The sequence below is a fragment of the Eubalaena glacialis genome, chromosome 4, assembly GCF_028564815.1.
Source record: "Eubalaena glacialis isolate mEubGla1 chromosome 4, mEubGla1.1.hap2.+ XY, whole genome shotgun sequence".
NCBI classification, from domain to species: domain Eukaryota; kingdom Metazoa; phylum Chordata; class Mammalia; order Artiodactyla; family Balaenidae; genus Eubalaena; species Eubalaena glacialis.
Genome location: NC_083719.1, coordinates 180,466,551 through 180,486,316, shown reverse-complemented (window position 1 = coordinate 180,486,316; position 19,766 = coordinate 180,466,551). Strand labels below are relative to the sequence as shown.

The 19,766-nt window shown below is 38.8% G+C and overlaps 1 protein-coding gene and 1 long non-coding RNA gene across 2 annotated transcripts; both read right to left on the bottom strand.

The window, feature by feature from the left end:
• Positions 1-4,251: 4,251 nt before the first annotated feature.
• Positions 4,252-13,126, bottom strand: LOC133090693 (zinc finger protein 699). The gene is made up of 5 exons (XM_061189054.1): positions 12,459-13,126; positions 11,438-11,564; positions 6,956-7,054; positions 6,371-6,554; positions 4,252-6,015 (listed from the first exon to the last, which is right to left on the bottom strand). The coding sequence occupies exons 1-5, from the start codon at positions 12,705-12,707 to the stop codon at positions 4,557-4,559; spliced, it is 2,118 nt and encodes a 705-aa protein (XP_061045037.1). The 5' UTR covers positions 12,708-13,126; the 3' UTR covers positions 4,252-4,556.
• A 4,020-nt stretch (positions 13,127-17,146) lies between these two features.
• On the bottom strand, positions 17,147-18,711 carry LOC133091364 (uncharacterized). The gene is made up of 3 exons (XR_009700877.1): positions 18,434-18,711; positions 18,291-18,352; positions 17,147-17,230 (listed from the first exon to the last, which is right to left on the bottom strand). It is a non-coding gene; the product is annotated as an uncharacterized LOC133091364 (long non-coding RNA).
• Between the last annotated feature and the right edge of the window lie 1,055 nt (positions 18,712-19,766).

The following is a 19,766-nucleotide window of genomic DNA, read 5'->3' as shown; positions in this document are numbered from 1 at the left end:
GAATAACTTTATGCCAACAAATTTGGAAAGTTATGGAATGGACAGATAAAATTTAGCAAAACTAACACAAAAACAAATAAAAAATTTAAATAATCTTTTGTCTATTTATACGTTTGATGTAATTCACGAGTGAAACTATCTTACAAAAGCTTCCTATGAAGAAAACCCAAAACTAGATTCCCAGGTGAATTTTTCCAAACACATAAAAAATAGATAGTAGATAGTTTAAACTTCATATAGTCTTTCAAAACAATTTCCAACTTCTTTTATGAAGCAGCATAAACCTGATACAAAGCATACAAGTATATTAACATAAAAGAAATTACAAGACAAGCCTCATTAACACAGATACAGAAATAAGTTTTTTTTAAATAGCATTTTGAATCTAGCAAAATGAAAAGGCTAATAAGCTAATATATACCATTTCCAAGTATGGTTTATTCCAGGAATACATCTTGTTTTGCCATTTGAAAATCAAGGAATGTAGTAATTCACCACATTAAGAGACCAAAGGAGTTTTTAAAGACTCTGACATAGACAGAAAAGGCACTAGATAAAATTCAATATCATTGATGATTAAAAAAAAAAAAACTCTTGACAATCGAGGAACAGAATTCCTTTCATTTAAAAAAGTTATCTATGAAAAACTTACAGCTATTATTATACTTAATGGTAAAATATGGAGTACTTTCCCCTAACATCAGGAACAAGGCAAAGATGTTCATTTATACCATTTCTATTTATCACTATAAAGCAATGAGGCAAGAAAAATAAAAGGTAAAGTTTAGAAATCAAGTAAGACTTTCTTTTATTGGCACTGACAGGATTGTATACACAGAAAATCCAAAATAATTCATCAACTATTTGAATAAATAATTGAATTTATAAATGTCATGGATAAAAGATCAATGTACAAAAAGAAATTGCAATCCTATGTGCTAGCCCCCAAAATCGAAAAATAAAAAAAAAATATTTACAAAGGAAAACATACCACATACCTAGAAATAAATTAAACAAAGTTACTTCAAGACCTCTACAATTAAAACTACAAAACACTGTTAAGAGGAATTAAAGACGACCTGGATAAATGGATAATTATATTATGTTCATCAATTAGAAGACTCAGTATTGTAAAGATGTCAATTTTATTCAGGTTATTCTCTAAAGTCAATGCAATTCCAAGCAAAGTCCCAGATATGTGAAAATTGATAAGATCTAAAATTAATATAGAATCAAATCAGGAATAGAGAAGGAAGACAATCCTGATGAAAAAAAGCCAAGTAAAGATTGAGAAACCATCTTAGCAATCTAAAGAGATGGTAACAGACGGAATCGAACCTTTCTGAAAGGATTTCTAGAACTACTTAGCCTTGGCTGAGAGTTCCCAGACTTCATAGTTCCCTCCCAGTGCTAAGACCAGAATAAGCATATTGTGTTAGCTGATGTTATTATTACCTCTATTTCTACACCCTACCTGCCCCCTGCTGTCTCCTTCCCTTCACCATATACATCACAATTGCCAGGACCCTATGATTCAGTTAGGACTGACTCCACTCTCTTTTTCTAGATGAGTATGGGAGCCAGTCCTAAACAAACCAGAGAATTACATTCCTCTGGCCACAGTGATTCGACAACAGTTGGCAAGTGAGCCAATCAGATTCAACTGTAATAATCATTGGAATTGTTCAGAAAGACAATCACTCTCTTCTCCCTGAGACTTCAACTCAGAAAGAAAGCAGCCTGGATCTTCTGAGGGCCACTGTGAAGAAAAAGAGCCCACAAGGAAGAATAGCTTATGCAGAAAGATGCACAGACAAGACGTGGAAACAGAACTCATCCAGATAACATCTTTTTAGCTCCAAGACCCAGGCACCTCTGAAGTTACTTATACCCAAGGATTTTTCAATAATCAAACCAATAAATTCCCTTTATAGTTTACAAAAATGAAAAGCATGAAGACATGTCAGAGACTGGGAAAAGTTATCTGCAATACACATATATATATATAATATACATAATTTACGTGTATTATAACATGTTTTACGTATATGTATGTAACTAGATATAGACAGAGATACACATACATTAAAAAAGGACAAGTAACCACAGGAAACCCTTCAAATAAAAAAGGAACCAAAAATGAGTGAAATGCTTCAATAGGTACCCTCATAAAAGAAGATATCCAGGAGGTTCTCTGGTGGCCTAGTGGTTAGGATTCTGAGCTTTCACTGCCGTGGCCTGGGTTCAATCCCTGGTCAGGGAACTGAGATCCTGCAAGCCGTGTGGCACAGCAAAAAAAAAAAAAAGGTATCCAAATAGCCAGCAAGCACATAAAAAAGTATTCACCATTATTACATATCAGGTAAATGCAAATTAAAACCAAAAACAAGATATTAGCATATCCTGTGTTGAATGGCTAAATTAGAAAGTGCTGACCAGGTATGTGGAACAATTGGGACTTTCATGCATTGCTTTTAGGAGTACAAGTGGAATCAAACTTTCTGGAAAACTGGAATACCTACCAAAACTAAACATAAAGTCTATCCTATGATTCAATAATTTCATTCCTATATACATAGCATATACCAAGAGAAATAAGTTCATAAGTCTGCCAAAAAAGCAATTAAAAGGCAAATTGGACGTTATGTTGAGAAAAGAAGCCAAATGCATAACTGTGCATACTGTATTTTAACATTTACATGAAGATCAAGAACAAGCAAACCTAATAAATTATAATAAAAGCCAAAATTGCAGTTGCCTCTATGGAGCAATTATTGAGAAGGCAGATGAATGACCTTTCTGGAATCCTGGAAACGTTCTATGTTTATCAGGGTATATACAATGTGAAATTTCATCAAACTGTACACTTAAGATTAGCACACTTCATACATATTAGTGTATGTATGCCTTAACAAAGCAGTAAAAGATGATTAAGGGGAAGTGGTACAGCTACACTTTTTGAGGTAAATGGGAAATAAAATGGAAGGAAAAAGTGTAGCTAAATGTACCTGAAGCAGCATAAACCAAATAGCTTTCATCTTCTCAAATAAAAAAGGAGTACACTCTTCCCCGTTTGAAGGTGTTAAATATAAACTTTCCTCCACTAAAATGGGATGACACCTGTCTGATGCTTACTTCAATTATACCTGGTCTTCCTCATTGTCCACAGCTCTTCTTCTTGTCTTGAGATCACAGGGAACTTGCACAGATGTGTCTTTTCCCCTTGAGCAGAGTGACATGACGGGGCTGGACTACGCAGATGACAACAATCCTGCTCCAAACTGGGGCCAACTCTATACAGTCAGTTGATGTGCCAGAAGGGCTGTAATATCAGCAAAATTACAATGCAAGAACTTGCCAGAAAAAATCCAAGAAGCTGTGTATGGCCATGACAGAGGAATTTATGGAAATGTCTATGGAGTTGCTGCCTCTGAGATAACTCAAGTCACGCATTTAATGTTCCGTTTTGAGCCAGTACTGATCAGTGGATCCAATAATTAGGAAAATGAGCTGGAAACTGGAGCTTACCAGGACCTATGCATGTGTCTTCCTGTCTCATGGCCCCGCTAAACTCAGAATAATGGCTTCTTCCCTCTGCCTTCCAATTCTCACATAAACTCTTATTTTAGACAACTCTAACCTGGAACTGGATAAGGAAGTAATTCTGGGAAATGTAGTCCCAGCCATGTCCAAAGTAACACAACATAAGCCAGCCCAACCAACTTGTAGCTTTCCTGTCACAAGGTCTCTTTTATAAAAATTCAAAACATCGGGTCCAATTCCCAGTCATGAGCAAGGACAAAGAACAAAATACAAAAATATCATAACAGATGAGACTCTTCTTTCAAAACCTTTGTACTTATTTCCACTGGATTACTTATTAGACAGGAAAAGCTTTTAATAGTACAAACTGATAATCTTTTAGTAGAAAAAAAGAGGGGTTGGGGAATATTGGGTAAGCAATTTCCAGTTTCTGCCATACTAGATCAAAATGAAATTACCATTTACGAAAGAAATTACAAATACCGAAGTGTTGATACCACAATGACTGCATACTTAGAGAACAATGAGAGTTAATTAGAAACTAATAATAATTAAAAAAAGACCACTCATGCCTGCATACGAAAAAATACACTTCAACTCCCCGATGGGTCCAAAAAACTCTGTAATGGAAATAACATTTACATCCAAACCAAAACAAAAGCACCTCATAAAACATATGCAGCTACAGCTGAAAGGTATTAGAGGAAATTTATCACCTTAAACATTCATCAGAAAATTAAAACTGGAAATCAATGAGCCAGCAGTAGTCCACTTTAAGGATGAGGCACCGATCTTTGCTTCTAGTATGAATTTTCTTAGAACACAGTAAGTGATGTTCATGAAGGTGTTACCACATGATTTACATACACAGGGTTTCTCTTAGTTGTGAGTTCTCAAGTCTTCAAAAAGATGAGCGACAATTTCTTACATTCACAGGGTGTCTCCACAGTGTGAGATCTTGCGTGCTGCCTAAGATCTGAAAAAGCCTTGCAGACATTTCCTTATTCCTTACTTTATATGTTTCCTCTAGTGTGAGTTTTCAAATGTCTTCGAAAGTAAGCGGGACAAACAAAGGCTTTCCCACATTCCTTACATTCATAGGGCTTCTCACCAGTGTGGCTTCTTACATGTCTTCGAAAGGATGAAGGACAACTGAATGCTTTCCCACATTCCAGACATTCAAAGGGTTTCTCTCCAGTGTGCATCCTTGTGTGGACAGTAAGGTATGAAGAATGGCGAAAGGCTTTCCCACAGTCCTTACATTCATAGGGTTTCTCCCCAGTGTGCGTTCTCATGTGGATCCTAAGGGCTGAGGGGTAAATGAAGGCTTTTCCACATTTCTTACATTCATAAGGTTTCTCTCCAGTGTGAGTTCTTATATGTACTGTAAGGTGGGAGGAACTAATAAAGGCTTTCCCACATTCCTTACATTCATAAGGCTTCTCTCCACTGTGAGTTCTTAAGTGTTCGGTGAGGGATGAGGAACGACTAAAGGCCTTCCCACATTCCTTACATTCGTACTGCACCTTTCCAGTGTGATCTCTCACATGTGCTCTAAAGGACGAGGGACAACTGAAGGCTTTTCCACATTCCTTACATTCATAAGGTTTTTCTCTACTTTGATTTTTCACATGGGTATTCAGGGAAGTGGGAAGATAGAAGGCTTTTCCACATTCCAGACATTCATAGGGTTTCTCCCCAGTGTGTTTTCTCATATGGATACTTAAGGAGGACGGACAATTGTAGGCTTTCCCGCATTCCTTACATTTATAGGGTTTCTCTCCCGTATGTGTTCTGACGTGTACGGTGAGCTTTGAGGACTCACTGAAGGCTTTCCCACACTCTTTACATTCATAAGGCTTCTCTCCAGTATGGATTCTTATATGTATTATAAGGTGAGAAGAGGAACTGAAAGCCTTCCCACACTCCTTACATTCATATGGCTTATCTCCACTGTGAATTCTTTTGTGTTTGGAGAGTGAGGAGGAACAACTAAATGCTTTCCCGCACTCCTTACATTCATAAGGCTTATCTCCACTGTGAATTCTTTTGTGCTCTGTAAGGGATGAAGAACAGCTAAATGTTTTCCCACATTCCTTGCATTCGTAGTTTGTCTTTCCTGTGTGAATCTTCATATGCGCCCTAAAGAATGAAGAACAACTGAAGGCTTTGGTACATTCCTTACATTCATAGGGTTTCTCTTCAGTGGGAGTTTTCATATGCTTCTTAAAACAAGCAAAAAAATGGAAAGCTTTCCCACATTCCTTACACTGATAGGGTTTGCTTCCAGTGTGAGACCTTATGTGATTCTTAAGGGATAAATGATCTGTGAAGGCCTTTTTACACTCCTGGCATTCATAGGCTTTTACTTCAGTAGTTCTCTTGAGTATATTAAGATTTGAGATATGGCTGAAGGTTTGTCTACACTGATTTTCTTCGTTATGTTCATAGATGTTCTCCACCATGTGACTTCTTTTAAAAAATAAAAAGCACATTATTAGCAGCAAGTAAATTTTTACCATTTTCAATGACTACGTCTGTTTTCTGCCCTGTCCAATGATAAGCTGAAAGTTCTCACAGAGGGCTCTACGATAGCCAATATTATCACTGAGTTTTTGGCTTATGGGGTTTTTCTGATGGTTGCTTACAAATGAATTATGTGTCAAACATGGAAGAGCTCAGTCTCATTTGTGGAAAAAATATCTTACGAAAATTCCATATGAAATCACAATTTTTGACCAAGTTTTATATACATGTTTTTTAAATTTCGTGACATTTTAAGATTCTCTCCTGAGACACTACTTTCTCTTATATGAATGGCACTCACCTCAAATGTCTCTCATAGTTTTTGTTCTGATAATCAAAACCATGGTATTCCCAGCTTTTGTGTAAAATGGACAACGAGGAAGCACTCCTTTTGAATCTTACTACATTCTGTTCACTGGATATTTTTTCTCCATAAATATCTTGTGGAGCGACTAATTCATTAGTTTTAAGTTGAGTCTCAAAACCTGAAACAACAAAATAAAGGCATCATGAGAGAAGGATTTTTGGCAGTGTGGCTGGTTCAGGACTTTCCCAATAAGCACAGGGTCAAAATGGCAAAGCAACTAAGCAATAATCCCATGAAGATTGAGACTGATGGTAACATAAATAGGGTATTCCTAGGGGAGCAAAACAAAAAGGAACTGGGTAAAACGCACATGACCGAATACTACATTACAAAGAGGAAATGTGGGCTTTCCCAAGAACAAGGAAAGTGTGAAAGGACTGATGAAAAGTCAAAATAGTAATCGAAGGTATCTGTGGAAGATCAGCTTCCTCAGACAAGGCAAAGTTTCACTTTGCTTTTATTTGATTTTTCCAAATGTAATATCCCCCAACCAAGTCAGTTTCTCCCAAGGATTCTTGCCTTCCTGATGCTCCCCCTGGGTGGGTCCTCTCTCTGCTATCTCCAGGTCCTCCTCTTGTTTCCACTGGGAGATCAGATAGGGTGTGTGTAGTGGATACCCTGTTCATGCGGAAAGGTATATCATGAGGGAAAACAATGAGGAACCATAAACATTTCCATGAGACAGGGCAAAAACTTTGCTCTTCTGTTACTCTAAAGCAAGTAGGAGTTTAATTGCAACAAAATGTTGAATTTATTTTTTTAAGGTGGGAGGGGGTGGTCTGATGTCTAGAACTATCTGACATTCACATCTAAACCTCAGTATTATTAGAAACTGGTCCAATATTCAACAGGAGAACATAAATCTCAGAATACCAATCTCAGACAAGGTTACTCTGAGATCATGATAAGATGAAACAAAAGAAGGCTACTTCATAATTTAGCCTAGGGACAGACAAAAAAAGTTGCTGTGCTATCCACAAAATACTAATAGAGTTTCCCTTGCATCCAGATTTCTGTCAGCATCCAATCTAAAGTGAACACGTATGGACTGGGTTGAACGGTGCCCCTCAAAAATTCATGTCTACATATACACTACTATGTATAAAATAGACAACTAATGAGAACCTGCTGTATAGCACAGGAAACTCTACTCAATGATCTGTGGTGACCTAAATGGGAAGGAAATCTAAAAAAGAGTGGAAATATGTATACGTATAACTGACTCACTTTGCTGTACAGCAAAAACTAATACAACATTGTAAAGCAACTATACTCCAATAAAAATAAATAAATAAATAAATAAATAAATAAATGACAGCATAATATTAAAAAAAAAAATCATGTCCAAACAGATCAGTGGAACAGAATAGAGAGTCCATAAATAAGCCCATATAAATATAGTCAACTTATCTTTGACAAAGGTGCAAAGGCAATACAATGGAGAAAAATATAGTCTTTCCAACAAACGGTGCTAAAACAACTACTAGACATCAACATACATTAAAAAAAAAAAAAAAAGAATCTTGACACAGACCTTACACTCTTGCAAAAATTAACTCAAAATACAGGGGGAGGCATCCAAAGCTTCAGGACAACTTGGGGCCCCATCAATAGGGAGTAAAAAATTAGCTCAAAATAGATCACAGATCTAAATGTAAAACGTAAAACTATAGAACTCCTAGAAGATAACATAGGAAAAAATGTAGGTGACCTAAGATTTGGCGATGACTTGTTAGATAGGTGAAAATTAATCAGGGGAAACTTCACTAAAATGGAGTTGAGAGGTCAGAAGGGGAAGCTTTCATGCAGTTCCACAGGACATCAATTATAGGAAGAGGGCTTCCCTGGTGGCGCAGTGGTTAAGAATCCGCCTGCCAATGCAGGGGTCACCAGTTCGAGCCCTGGTCCGGGAAGATCCCACTTGCCGCGGAGCAACTAAGCCCATGCACCACAACTACTGAGCCTGCGCTCTAGAGCCCGTGAACCACAACTACTGAGCCCACGTGCCACAACTACTGAAGTCCACGTGCCACAACTACTGAAGTCCACGTGCCTAGAGCCCATGCTCCACAACAAGAAGCCACCAAAATGAGAAGCCCACGCACCGCAACGAAGAGTAGCCTCCACTCACTGCAAATAGAGAAAGCCCGCGTGCAGCAACAAAGACTCAATGCAGCCAAAAATAAATAAATAAATAAATTTATAAAAAAACAAATTACAGGAAGAATTGTCAATTACAGACTCCAACAAAAGAATCATAAACAAGAATCACCAGTTATAATCCTGACAGGAAAAGATGTACATTGCATCCCCTATAAGAAATCAACTACCCCAGCAACTAAGCCAATATGAAACCATCATCACCCTGAACTCTTATTTTTCTCCAATAGACTTTCATCCAAAACAACCTCTCCCAATTTCCTCCTTTTTCTCTATAAAATTATGTTCTTCTCCCTTGTTTTTTGGACTTGCCTATGGCTTTTGTTATAGCTTTCTTGTCCTAAACTGCAATTCCTCTGCTATGCCCAAATAAACCATTTTTGTTGGTAAAATAACTATCTTATTTTTAAGGTCAACAGATGATGACCTGAAAGACACAATTCATGAAAGAAAGAATTGACAAGTTGGACTTCATTAAAATTAAAAACTTTTGCTCTGAGAAAAAACTGCCAAGAGAATAAAAAGCCACAGACTGGAAGAAATTATCTGCAAAAGACATATCTGATCAAGAAGTGTTATCCAAAATATATACAGAATTCTTAAAACTCAACAATAAAGAAAACAAGCAACTTGATTAAAAATATGGGCCAAAAACCTTAACAGATACCTCATCAAGGAAGATACACAGATGGCAAATAAGCATATGAAAAGATGTTCCACATCATATATCATCAGGAAAATGCAAATGAAAACAACGAGATACCACTATACACCTATAAGAATGGCCAAAATCCGGAACACTGACAGCAAAGAATTTTGAGAATGTGGAGCTGGTGGGAATGCAAAATGGTACAGCCACTTTGGAATACAGTTTGGCAGTTTCTTACAAAACCAAACATACTCTTAACCATACATACAGGCAATTGCACTCCCTGGAATTTACCCAAAGGAGTTAAAAACATGTCTACACAAAAACCTGCATGTGGATGTTTACAGCAGCTTTATTCATAATTGTCAAAACTTGGAAGCAATCAAAATGTTCTTCAGTGGGTGAATGGATAAACAGACTGTGGTACATCCAGACAATAAAATATAAATCAGCACTAAAAAGAAATAAGCTATCCAGCCATGAAAAGAGGTGGAAAAACCTTAAATGCATATTACTAAGTGAAAGAAGCCAATCTGAAAAGGCTATATATATACTGTGTGATTCCAACTACATGACATTCTGGAAAAGGCAAAACTATGGAGACAGTAAAAAGATCAGTGGTTGCCAGGAGTTGTGGGGAAGGAGAGATAAATTGGGGTGGAGGGGATACAGGATTTTTAAGGGTAGTGAAGCTACTTTATGATACTATAATGGTGGATATGTCATTATATATTTGTCCAAACCTTAAAATGTACACCACCAAAAGTGAACACTAATATAAACTCTGGACTTAGGGTGATAATGATGTGTCAGTGTAGGTTCATCAACTGTAACAAATATACCACTCTGGTAGGAAGGCTGTGAGTGTATGGGGACAGGGGGTATATGGGAAATATCTATCTGTACCTGTCACTCAATTTTGCTGTGAACCTATAAACTGCTCTAAGAAAAATAAAGTGTACTGAGAAAAAAATCCCTGTCCTCCCAGAATTTCAGAATGTTATTTTATTTGGAAATAGGGTCTTTGCAGATACAATCAAGTTAAGATAAGTTATACTGGATTAGGATAGGCCCTAAATGCAATGACTGGCGTCCTTACAAGGACAGAAAGACTTAGAGACAGAGGATGAAGGCCGTGTGAAGATGGAGGCAGAGATCAGAGTGATGCAGCTGCAAGCCAAGGATTGCTGGCAACCACCAACAGCTAGGAAGGGGACAAGGAGGGATTTTTCCTGAGCCTTCGGAAGGATCATGACACCCTGATTTCAGACTTCCAACCTCCAGAAATTTAAAAGAATAAGGTTCTGTTGTTCTTAGCCACCCAGTTTGTGGTGCTTTGTTATGGAAGGCCTAGGAAACCAATACAGCCTGCTTCCATAGACCTACCCCCAAGTCATTCAACCTAAGTACACAAATCCTATAATATTTACTTTCTAACACCTTCTTTCTGAGACACGCCATGGCTCCCCATGGCATGTGTTCTCCCTCACTGCTCCAAGTAATAAACCCAACTTGCTTAACTGGTGGTCTCTGGGTACAGGACATTAACAGCAGTAAAATTCTCAAAAGGTCCCAAACCACCAATTTTCTCCCTGTGCCCCAAAGTGACCCCTGAAGTCTGTGCCCACAATTTCTACACTTAATAAGCCTTGAGGCTTCCAACCACAAGAAAAAGAGAAAGTCAGTTCAATATACATGTTTATTTTCTTTCTTTTTTTATGTTAATTTCATATTTATCTTCTTGCCCATTACACCTAAGCATTTTGAATACAGTGACATCTTGTTTTTTATAGTATGCATTCAAAAGGGTTTGATATAGAGTTCACCCTCAAAAAAATGCTTAATGAATGAAAGAATGATTAAATGAAGAAAAATAAGACCAACAGTATCTTTATAACACTGGATGAAATGAAAACTCTGCATTCAGTGCCAGTGTCAGAATGGATAAGGAGATTTCCACTGATTCTTTTTTTGTTGTTGTTTTATACTGGTAGAATATTTTAACAATATGCATTGTTATTGTTTATTTTCATGGTGAAGCCACTAGACTGTAAGTTCCTTGGGGTCAGTGACCATGTCTGTCTTATTTACCAATTTATTCCAATTCCTCAACCCAAATCCTAGAACAAAGTCAATTAGTAAGATAAAACTGTTTTCTAAACGACTAAATGAAGGAATGTTGCCATCCTTACCTAATGAGGCCAGGTTCCGGAAGTTTTCCAGCATCACATCTCTGTAGAGGTTTCTCTGAGTGAGATCTAGCAAAGCCCACTCCTCCTGGGTAAAGTCCACAGCCACATCCTCAAAGACCACTGGTTCCTAAAACATTCCACATATTTTGTTCAGAAAAGTGCCAACTCCCCCAATGTGTGCAGGAGGATGAATGAGGCTGGAAATACTGAGGAACTGAGAATCAATTCATAGGAAGTTCAGAAGATTCTATTCTCCCAACATCTACCCTAGGATTCAGTCATCAGATCTTCTTCGTTCTACATAAGCATCCTGACTGATCAAATTTTCTCACAGATTTAACAACACTTTTGAAACAATAAATTTATCTTTCCACAGTTTGATGGTGACCAATTCCAGTCTTAACAATAATCCAGAACATCCAGAGGATATAGCAGAAATGAGAGAAATGCTCTAGAAATGAAATAATAATTTCCACATTGAAACCAGCAAAAATTCCTTGTTACAGAAACAATTTCACTGCTTCCTTATATTCCACCATAGCAACCAGCACAACACAAAACACTGGGTCAAATCTGGATGAGGTTTTAATGAATAAAAACACACTGAGGGACAGAGAGCTTTTCTTTTTCTTTTTTTTCTTTCCCCACAAACCTGGGGCCCAGGAGTCTGCAAGAAGCACAACATTCAACCCAGGCCCACAGCCGGCCACATTTTCTTGCACTCAAGGCCAGGGGGCTGTAAATTATACAACACGAGCTAAATTCAGCCTATCATCTATTTATGTAAGTAAAGGTTTATTGGAACACAATAAAACATTTGTTTATACACTGTATATGGCTGCTTTCACACTAAAATGGCAGAACTGAGTAAAACAAAAACTCTATGGCCTTCAAAGCCTAAAATGCTTACTATGTGGCCCAATACAGGAACAGGTTGCTGACCCCTGCTCTAAACAATTAGGAGATCGATGGCCCGGGGGAACTGAAATATTCTTTTGGAGAATTATTAACTCTTACTTACCTGTGTCATATTTTTCTGTAACTCAGCAGCTGTTCTTTCTTCCTCCATGTTCCCTTCATGAAGAAAGACAGAGTATTGAGAAGTTAGAGCTGAGGCAGGAGAAAGAAGACATGAGAATCTGGGTCTCCCCACAATTTCCATAATCAAGACTGTGGATTTTGCAGCACATCTATTAGGAGTGATCACTCCCCTCAAAACACACACACACAGAGACATGCATAGCCCCAAGACACCCAAGCAAACACACATCAATCTCGTAAGAAAACAGAGGGGGAAAAAAAAAAGTTAGAGCAATCTTATCTCCTCTAGAGCTATAAAACAGTCCTCTGGTTCCTGTAGATCATAAAAAACACAGGTTAAGAGTCCCATTCTGTAAGCAAGTTAACTGTAGTCTAAAAAAATTTAGCTGTCAATTTGATCATAATAATGAAAACATAAAAAAAAAAAAATCAGAGAACGCCTTCAATAGTAAGAATATACACACCATCTCAAATCCAGGAAAGTGTGACCTGTATGCCAGACTTCCGGGGGTTCCACTCCCAATATTTATTTCTGCACCGCTTGGCAGGCTAACATGTATTACTGCTCAGCCCCTGACTACTAGACCCTCTCCCACAAGGGCTGCAGGGTCCCCAAAACCTGGTTTTTGAGAAACAGCATCAACTGACTGAATTCCACATGCAGGTGGCAGAGAAGACTTCTCCTATTCAATTCTGCAGGAATTGTACAGGAGGTACAGCAGCAGAACAAGAACACTCGGAGTGAAGTTAGCAGTGTATGTCATCTCTCACAGTGATATCTGAAGCACTACTGCACAAATTTCAAATAACGAAAATGCAACAGTTTCTTCCACTGCCGTGGATGAAGTATGTATTTTAAAGCCAATACAAACCGTAACATTCTTTACTAACAACATGTTCCATTTGAGCAACCAAGATATGAGAATGACTTGGCAAAGAGATGCCCATACCTCTGCAAAAAGATTATTCATAGAAACTCTGCAAATCAGATACTATCACAACCAGTTTATAGTTGAAGAATCTTGGAAAGAGTCACTTAACTATGTGCTCGATGCTTCCCAATTAGAAAGCTGCTGAGGAGCTGTGTGTATGCACGTGTATTTACCTTCAAAGCCTAAATGCCCAATGAGTGTATTTCTGAACATATACCTTACAATTTAGTTGTCAGTGAGGCCCTTATGCCCTAACATTACCAGGGTCTGGCCTAGAACCCTGTTGGGCACACTATGGAGAGTAGACAAATGAAGTATTCTATTCAAGTGTTTTATCTTTGAGCTCCTTCTCTTGACTAAGCCCTATGTCTTCAGCAAGGATGCTTCCCTTAAGGCCCTTACCTCCTGCTCCTTCATCTCATATTTATCTAGGTAATATTCACCCTGTCCTACTACGTGCAGTCACAGGAGACACAGCACTGAACAAAACAGAAAAATCCTAAAGTGCCTGGGTCGTTTGAAGAAGGACCACTAAATTAACAAAATATTATCAGGTGGTGGTATATGCTATATAAAAATGCATCACATTATAGGGATAAGGAGATACACACATATTTATCTTTAGCAAATCAGGACTACTTATGTGACAGGGTAGAAGCAGGAAATTAAAATAACTGTTTCAGATAACACTAGAAATCCACGGCTGGTGTGGTACATACATTTATATACAACTGACCCTTGAACAATTGCAGGGGTTGGGGCACCAACCCTCCAGCAGTGGAAAATTCGAGTATAACTCATAGTCAGCCCTCAGTATCCAAGGATTCAACCAACCACTGATCCTGTAGTATTGTAGTATTTAGTACTGAAAAAAATCTGCATATAAGTGGACGCATGCATTTCAAACCCATGTTGCTCAAGGGTTAATTGTATTTACAAAAATCATCAATTCCTATAGAAGAAAAATCAGTATCAATGGGTTAACCATTGACTTATAAGGGCAGAAAAAGAACAGCATAAAGGTTTAGAAAAAAAAATGAGTATATGACAAAATTAACAATATTTTAAAAAACTTAAACAGAATCAGAAAAGCTAAGATGGCAATACTACCCAAAGCAATCTACAGATTTAATGCCATCCCTATCAAATTACCCATGACATTACAGAACTAGAATAAATAATCCTAAAATTTATATGGAACCATAAAAGACCCAGAATTGCCAAAGCAATCCTGAGGAAAAAGAACAAAGCGAAAGGCATAGCCTTCCTAGGCTTCAGACAATACTACAAAGCTACAGTAATCAAAACAGTGTGGTACTGGCACAAAAACAGACATACAGATCAATGGAACAGAACAGAGAGCCCAGAAATAAACCCACACGCCTACGGTCAATTAATCTTCAACAAAGGAGGCAAGAATACACAATGGGAAAAAGATAGTCTCTTCAGCAAGTGTAGCTGGGAAAGTTGGACAGCTGCATGTAAATCAATGAAATTAGAACACAACCTCTCCTGTGGAGAAAAGGGAAACCTCCTACACTGTTGGTGGGAATGTAAATTGGTACAGCCACTATGGAGAACAGTACGGAGGTTCCTTAGAAAACTAAATATAGAACTACCATATGATCCAGCAATCCCACTCCTGGGCATATATCTGGAGAAAACCATAATTCAAAAAGATACATGTACCCCAAAGTTCACTGCAGCACTATTTACAATAGCCAAGACATGGAAGCAACCTAAATGTCCATCAACAGAGGAGTGGATAAAGAAGATGTAGTACCTATATATAGTGGAATATTAGTCAGCCATAAAAAAGAATGAAATAATGCCATTTGCAGCAACATGGATGGACCCAGAGACTGTCATACTGAGTGAAGTAAGTCAGACAGAGAAAGACAAATATCATATGATATTGCTTATATGTGGAATCTAAAAAAAGGTACAAATGAACTTACTTACAAAACAGAAATAGAGTCACAGATGTATAAAACAAAGTTATGGTTACCAAGGGGGCAAGGAGGGAGAGGGATGAAGTGGGAGATTGTGACTGACATATACACACTACTATATATAAAATAGATAACTAATAAGGGCCTACTGTATAGCACAGGAACTCTACTCAGTACTCTGTAATGGCCTATATGGGAAAAGACTCTAAAAAAGAGTAGATATATGTATCTGTATAACTGACTCACTTTGCTGTACACCTGAAACTAACACAAAATTGTAAATCAGCTATACTCCAATAAAAATTTTTAAAAAAAGAACACACCCTCTCACCATACACAAAAACAAACTGAAAATGGCTTAAAGACTTAAACATAAGATGTGACACCACAAAACTCCTAGAAGAGATCATAGGCAAAGCATTTTCCAAGATAAATTGTACCAATGTTTTCTTAGGTCAGTCTCCCAAGGCAACAGAAATAAAAACAAAAATAAATGGGACCTAATCAAACTTACAAGCTTTTGCACAGCAAAGGAAACCATAAACAAAGCAAAAAGACAACCTATGGAATGGAAGAAAATATTTACAAATAATGCAACCAGCAAGGCTTAATTTCAAAAATACACAAACAGCGCATACAACTCAACAACAAAAAAACAAACAACCCAATCAAAAAATGGGCAGAAGGACTTCCCTGGCAGTCCAGTGGTTAAGACTCCACGCTTCCAATGCAGGAGGCATGGGTTTGATCCCTGGTTGGAGAACTAAGATCCCACATGCCACACAGCCAAAAAAAAAAAAAACGGCAGAAGACCTAAATAGACATTTCTCCAAAGACATACAGATGGCAAATAGGCACATGAAAAGATGCTCAACAACACTAATTGTTAGAGAAATGCAAATCAAAACTATAATGAGGTACCCCACCTCACACTGGTCAGAATGGCCATCATTAAAAAGTCTACAGATAACAAGCACTGGAGAGGGTGTGGAAAAAAGGGAACCCTCCTACACTGTTAGTGGGAATGTAAATTGGTGCAGCCACTATGGAAAACAGTATGGAGGTTCCTTAAAAAACTAAAAATAGAATTACCATATGACCCAGCAATCCCACTCCTGGGCATATACCCAGAGAAAACTATAACTCAAAAAGATACATGCACCCCTATGTTCAAAGCAGCACTATTCACAATAGCCAAGACATGGAAACAATCTAAATGTCCATGAACAGATGAATAGATAAAGAAGATGTGGTACATATATACAATGGAATACTACTCAGCCATAAAAAAGAGAAGGGAATAATGCTATCTGCAGCAACATGGATGCAACTAGAAATTATCACACTAAGTAAAGTAAGTCAGAAAGAGAAAGACAAATACCATATGATATCACTTATATGTGGATCTAAAATATGGCACAAATGAAACTATCTACAAAACAGAAACAGACTCACAGATATAGAGAACAGATTTGTGGTTACCAAGGGGGAGAGAGGGTGGGAGAGGGATAGACTAGGCGTTTGGGGTTAGCAGATGCAAACTATTACATATAGAATGGATAAACAACAAGATCCTATTGTATAGCACAGGGAACTATATTCAATATCCTGGGATAAACCATAATGGAAAAGAATATTAAAAAAGAATGTATATATGTGTATAACTGAGTCACTTTGCTGTACAGCAGAAATTAACACAACATTGTAAATCAACTATACTTCAATTTAAAAAAATAATAAAGTGAAAAAAATGTTTAAAAAATTAAAAAATATAGGGACTTCCCTGGCGGTCCAGTGGTTAAGACTCTGCGCTTCCAACGCAGGGGGCGCGGGTTCGATCCCTGGTCAGGGAGCTAAGATCCCGCATGCTGCAGGACCAAAAAATAAAATAAAATAAAATAAATAAATGAATATAAACACAAAACCTGTTTACATCCAGTCATTAAAGAAAAAAATTAGCAGTTTAGAACATACCTACAAAGGAAACAGAAGTTGCAGATTGTTTTACAGACAGGTTCACCAAGTAAGTAAAGGATTCATAATTCCATTTTGGGGGGGGTGGGGGGTGCTCTTTTCCTGTGTATTTCCAAGACCAGAAAAGTACTCAAAACTCAAATATATGTGTATACACACACACACACACACACACACACACACACATATATATGAAAGATCTCATTCATATACACAAGGGCAAAATATTAAAATATTAGTACAGTCCAGAAATGAATAATGAAGATAATAATCACAAACTAAGTTCATTTCCTCCTAGGAATGAAGTGTGGTTAAAATGATTAACATAATTAAAATGATTAATATAATTCACATTAATAGAAAAAGATCATATGACTCATCCCCTGCGATACAAAATAGTGACTGATCTCTATCAATATGCATTGATGATAATAATTTAACCCACTAGGACTAGAGGGAAATAGGCTTTAATTAGAAAAAATATATATTACTTACAAACACCTACAGCAAACATCCTATTTAATGGTGAAATGGCAGAATAATTCCCTCTGGGATCAGGAACAAGACAAGGATGCACTTAAATGCTATTCTACATTGAACTGAAAGTCCTGGCAAACGCACTAAATAAATAAAAAGAATATAAGGTACAAAGAATAAGAAAGAAAACGCTGAAACTGACATATGATCACACTTTCGGTGTGAAATTTTTTAAAAATCTACAGATAAATGACTAACATTTAGAGCTGCAACTGGCAAGGGGGGTTAAAAAGATACTAAGTAATCAGTTCACTTTTATGCAGCTGAATATAATGTAGCAAACTGATGCCCAAAGGAAGAGGAAAAAAAAGAAATCACAGGTTAAAAATAATCTCTCTCGCACCAGGAAGGGAGAGGTGGGGACGGAGTTAGGTAAATGTCACCCCATTCTCACAGAACAAGCTGAAATCCACAGACCTGCGCAGAGACGAGGTTGAGACTCGTCCCCGTGAGCCGAATGGCAGGGATGCTTTTCCTTTCTGGAAAGAGAGCAGAGGATGATTTTGGAGGCCGATTAAATACGAGGATGGCTCTCCAACTCTCGCCTGCAGCAGACTCACCCCGACTGCTGGACCCTCACAGAGTTCCTGATTCAGTGAGTTTGGTACCAGCCGCGGCTGCTGGAGGCCCCGGGCGCTGGTGTCCCAGCGTGGAGCGGTGGGCACAGCCCAAGCGGCCGCCTTTTGGCCTCTGACCCCAAGGCCAAGCTCTCCACCTCCCGCGCACCGGACTTGGGGCGGGCTGGGCTGAACCAGGTAGGACGCGGACTGAGGCAAAATTTACATCAGATTTAGACGGGGCTGCAAGGGGACATGGCCGCCGGCTTGCGCACGAGCAGAAGTGCACGGCTGCTTCCGGTTTCTGCGCCACGCACAGCGTCAGGGGCGGGGCCTCAGGAGCTGGGAAATTTCGGTTGGGAGGGGCGGTGGCAGCTTCCAGCCGCAAGTGGAGGAGAAGTGCTAATTTCCTTTCGCGGAGAGACGCCACTGGGTCTTGGGGCCGGGTCAACCTAGGACTTGGGGTTGGAGAGGGCCTGGAGCGGGACCAGGCTATGGGCGGGGCTTGATTAGGCCTGTGGGGCGGAGATGGAGCGCGACCAGGCCTAGGGGCGTGGCTTAGTTGAATATTCCAAAGAGTTGAGTTTAGGGTGGGATCAGGTCGAGGGGTGGGACTGTAGCAAGAGGAGGTCCCACAGTCAGGCTGGTGATTTGGGGCACTTTGAGACAAGACGATGTCCTCATCCCTGGGGACCACTGTAGCAGGTTAACTAGCCAATAAGGCACAAATGGCAAGCCAAGGCCGGTCCCCGAAGCACAGTTAGGGGAGGCGTCTTTGTCCACAGCCAGCATGCCTCTGCTGTGACCCAGTCAGATCTGCTGTGAAGGACAGCATCATCATTCTAGCTGCTCCCCAGAGGGATATTGAGACACCCCCCCCCCAACCCTTGGGCTGGCCCAACTAAAACACTGCTTAAAGTAACTGAAGTCAAGGAAGTTTATATCCCTGCCTCCCTAGGAGCCCAAAGGAGGTGGCTTACCCTACTAAAAGAATGCTCCAAACCACGACATGGGCGTTGGGCCCTGCTTAAGGGAGCTTCTCACCAGGAGGACACCTAGAGAGGAGGTAGGAGCCCAAAATCTTGGGGAGATGAGAAGTGATGGAGTGGAGGATCCTGGAAAAAAAGGTCTGGTGCCCTCTACTGGAGAAAAAAAATTCAGCACGGTGGCCCACAATAGGAATACTGTGTAGAAACTGATACTTTATCCTCTGCTTTGCCAGTGACCATCCAAAAAGTAACAAAAGACAAAAAGAGCAAAAGGAGAAGGCCAGAAAAAGAGGGGCTGATTCTCTCTTGAAGGAGGAAATACACATCATCTCTCTCCTTAAGGACCT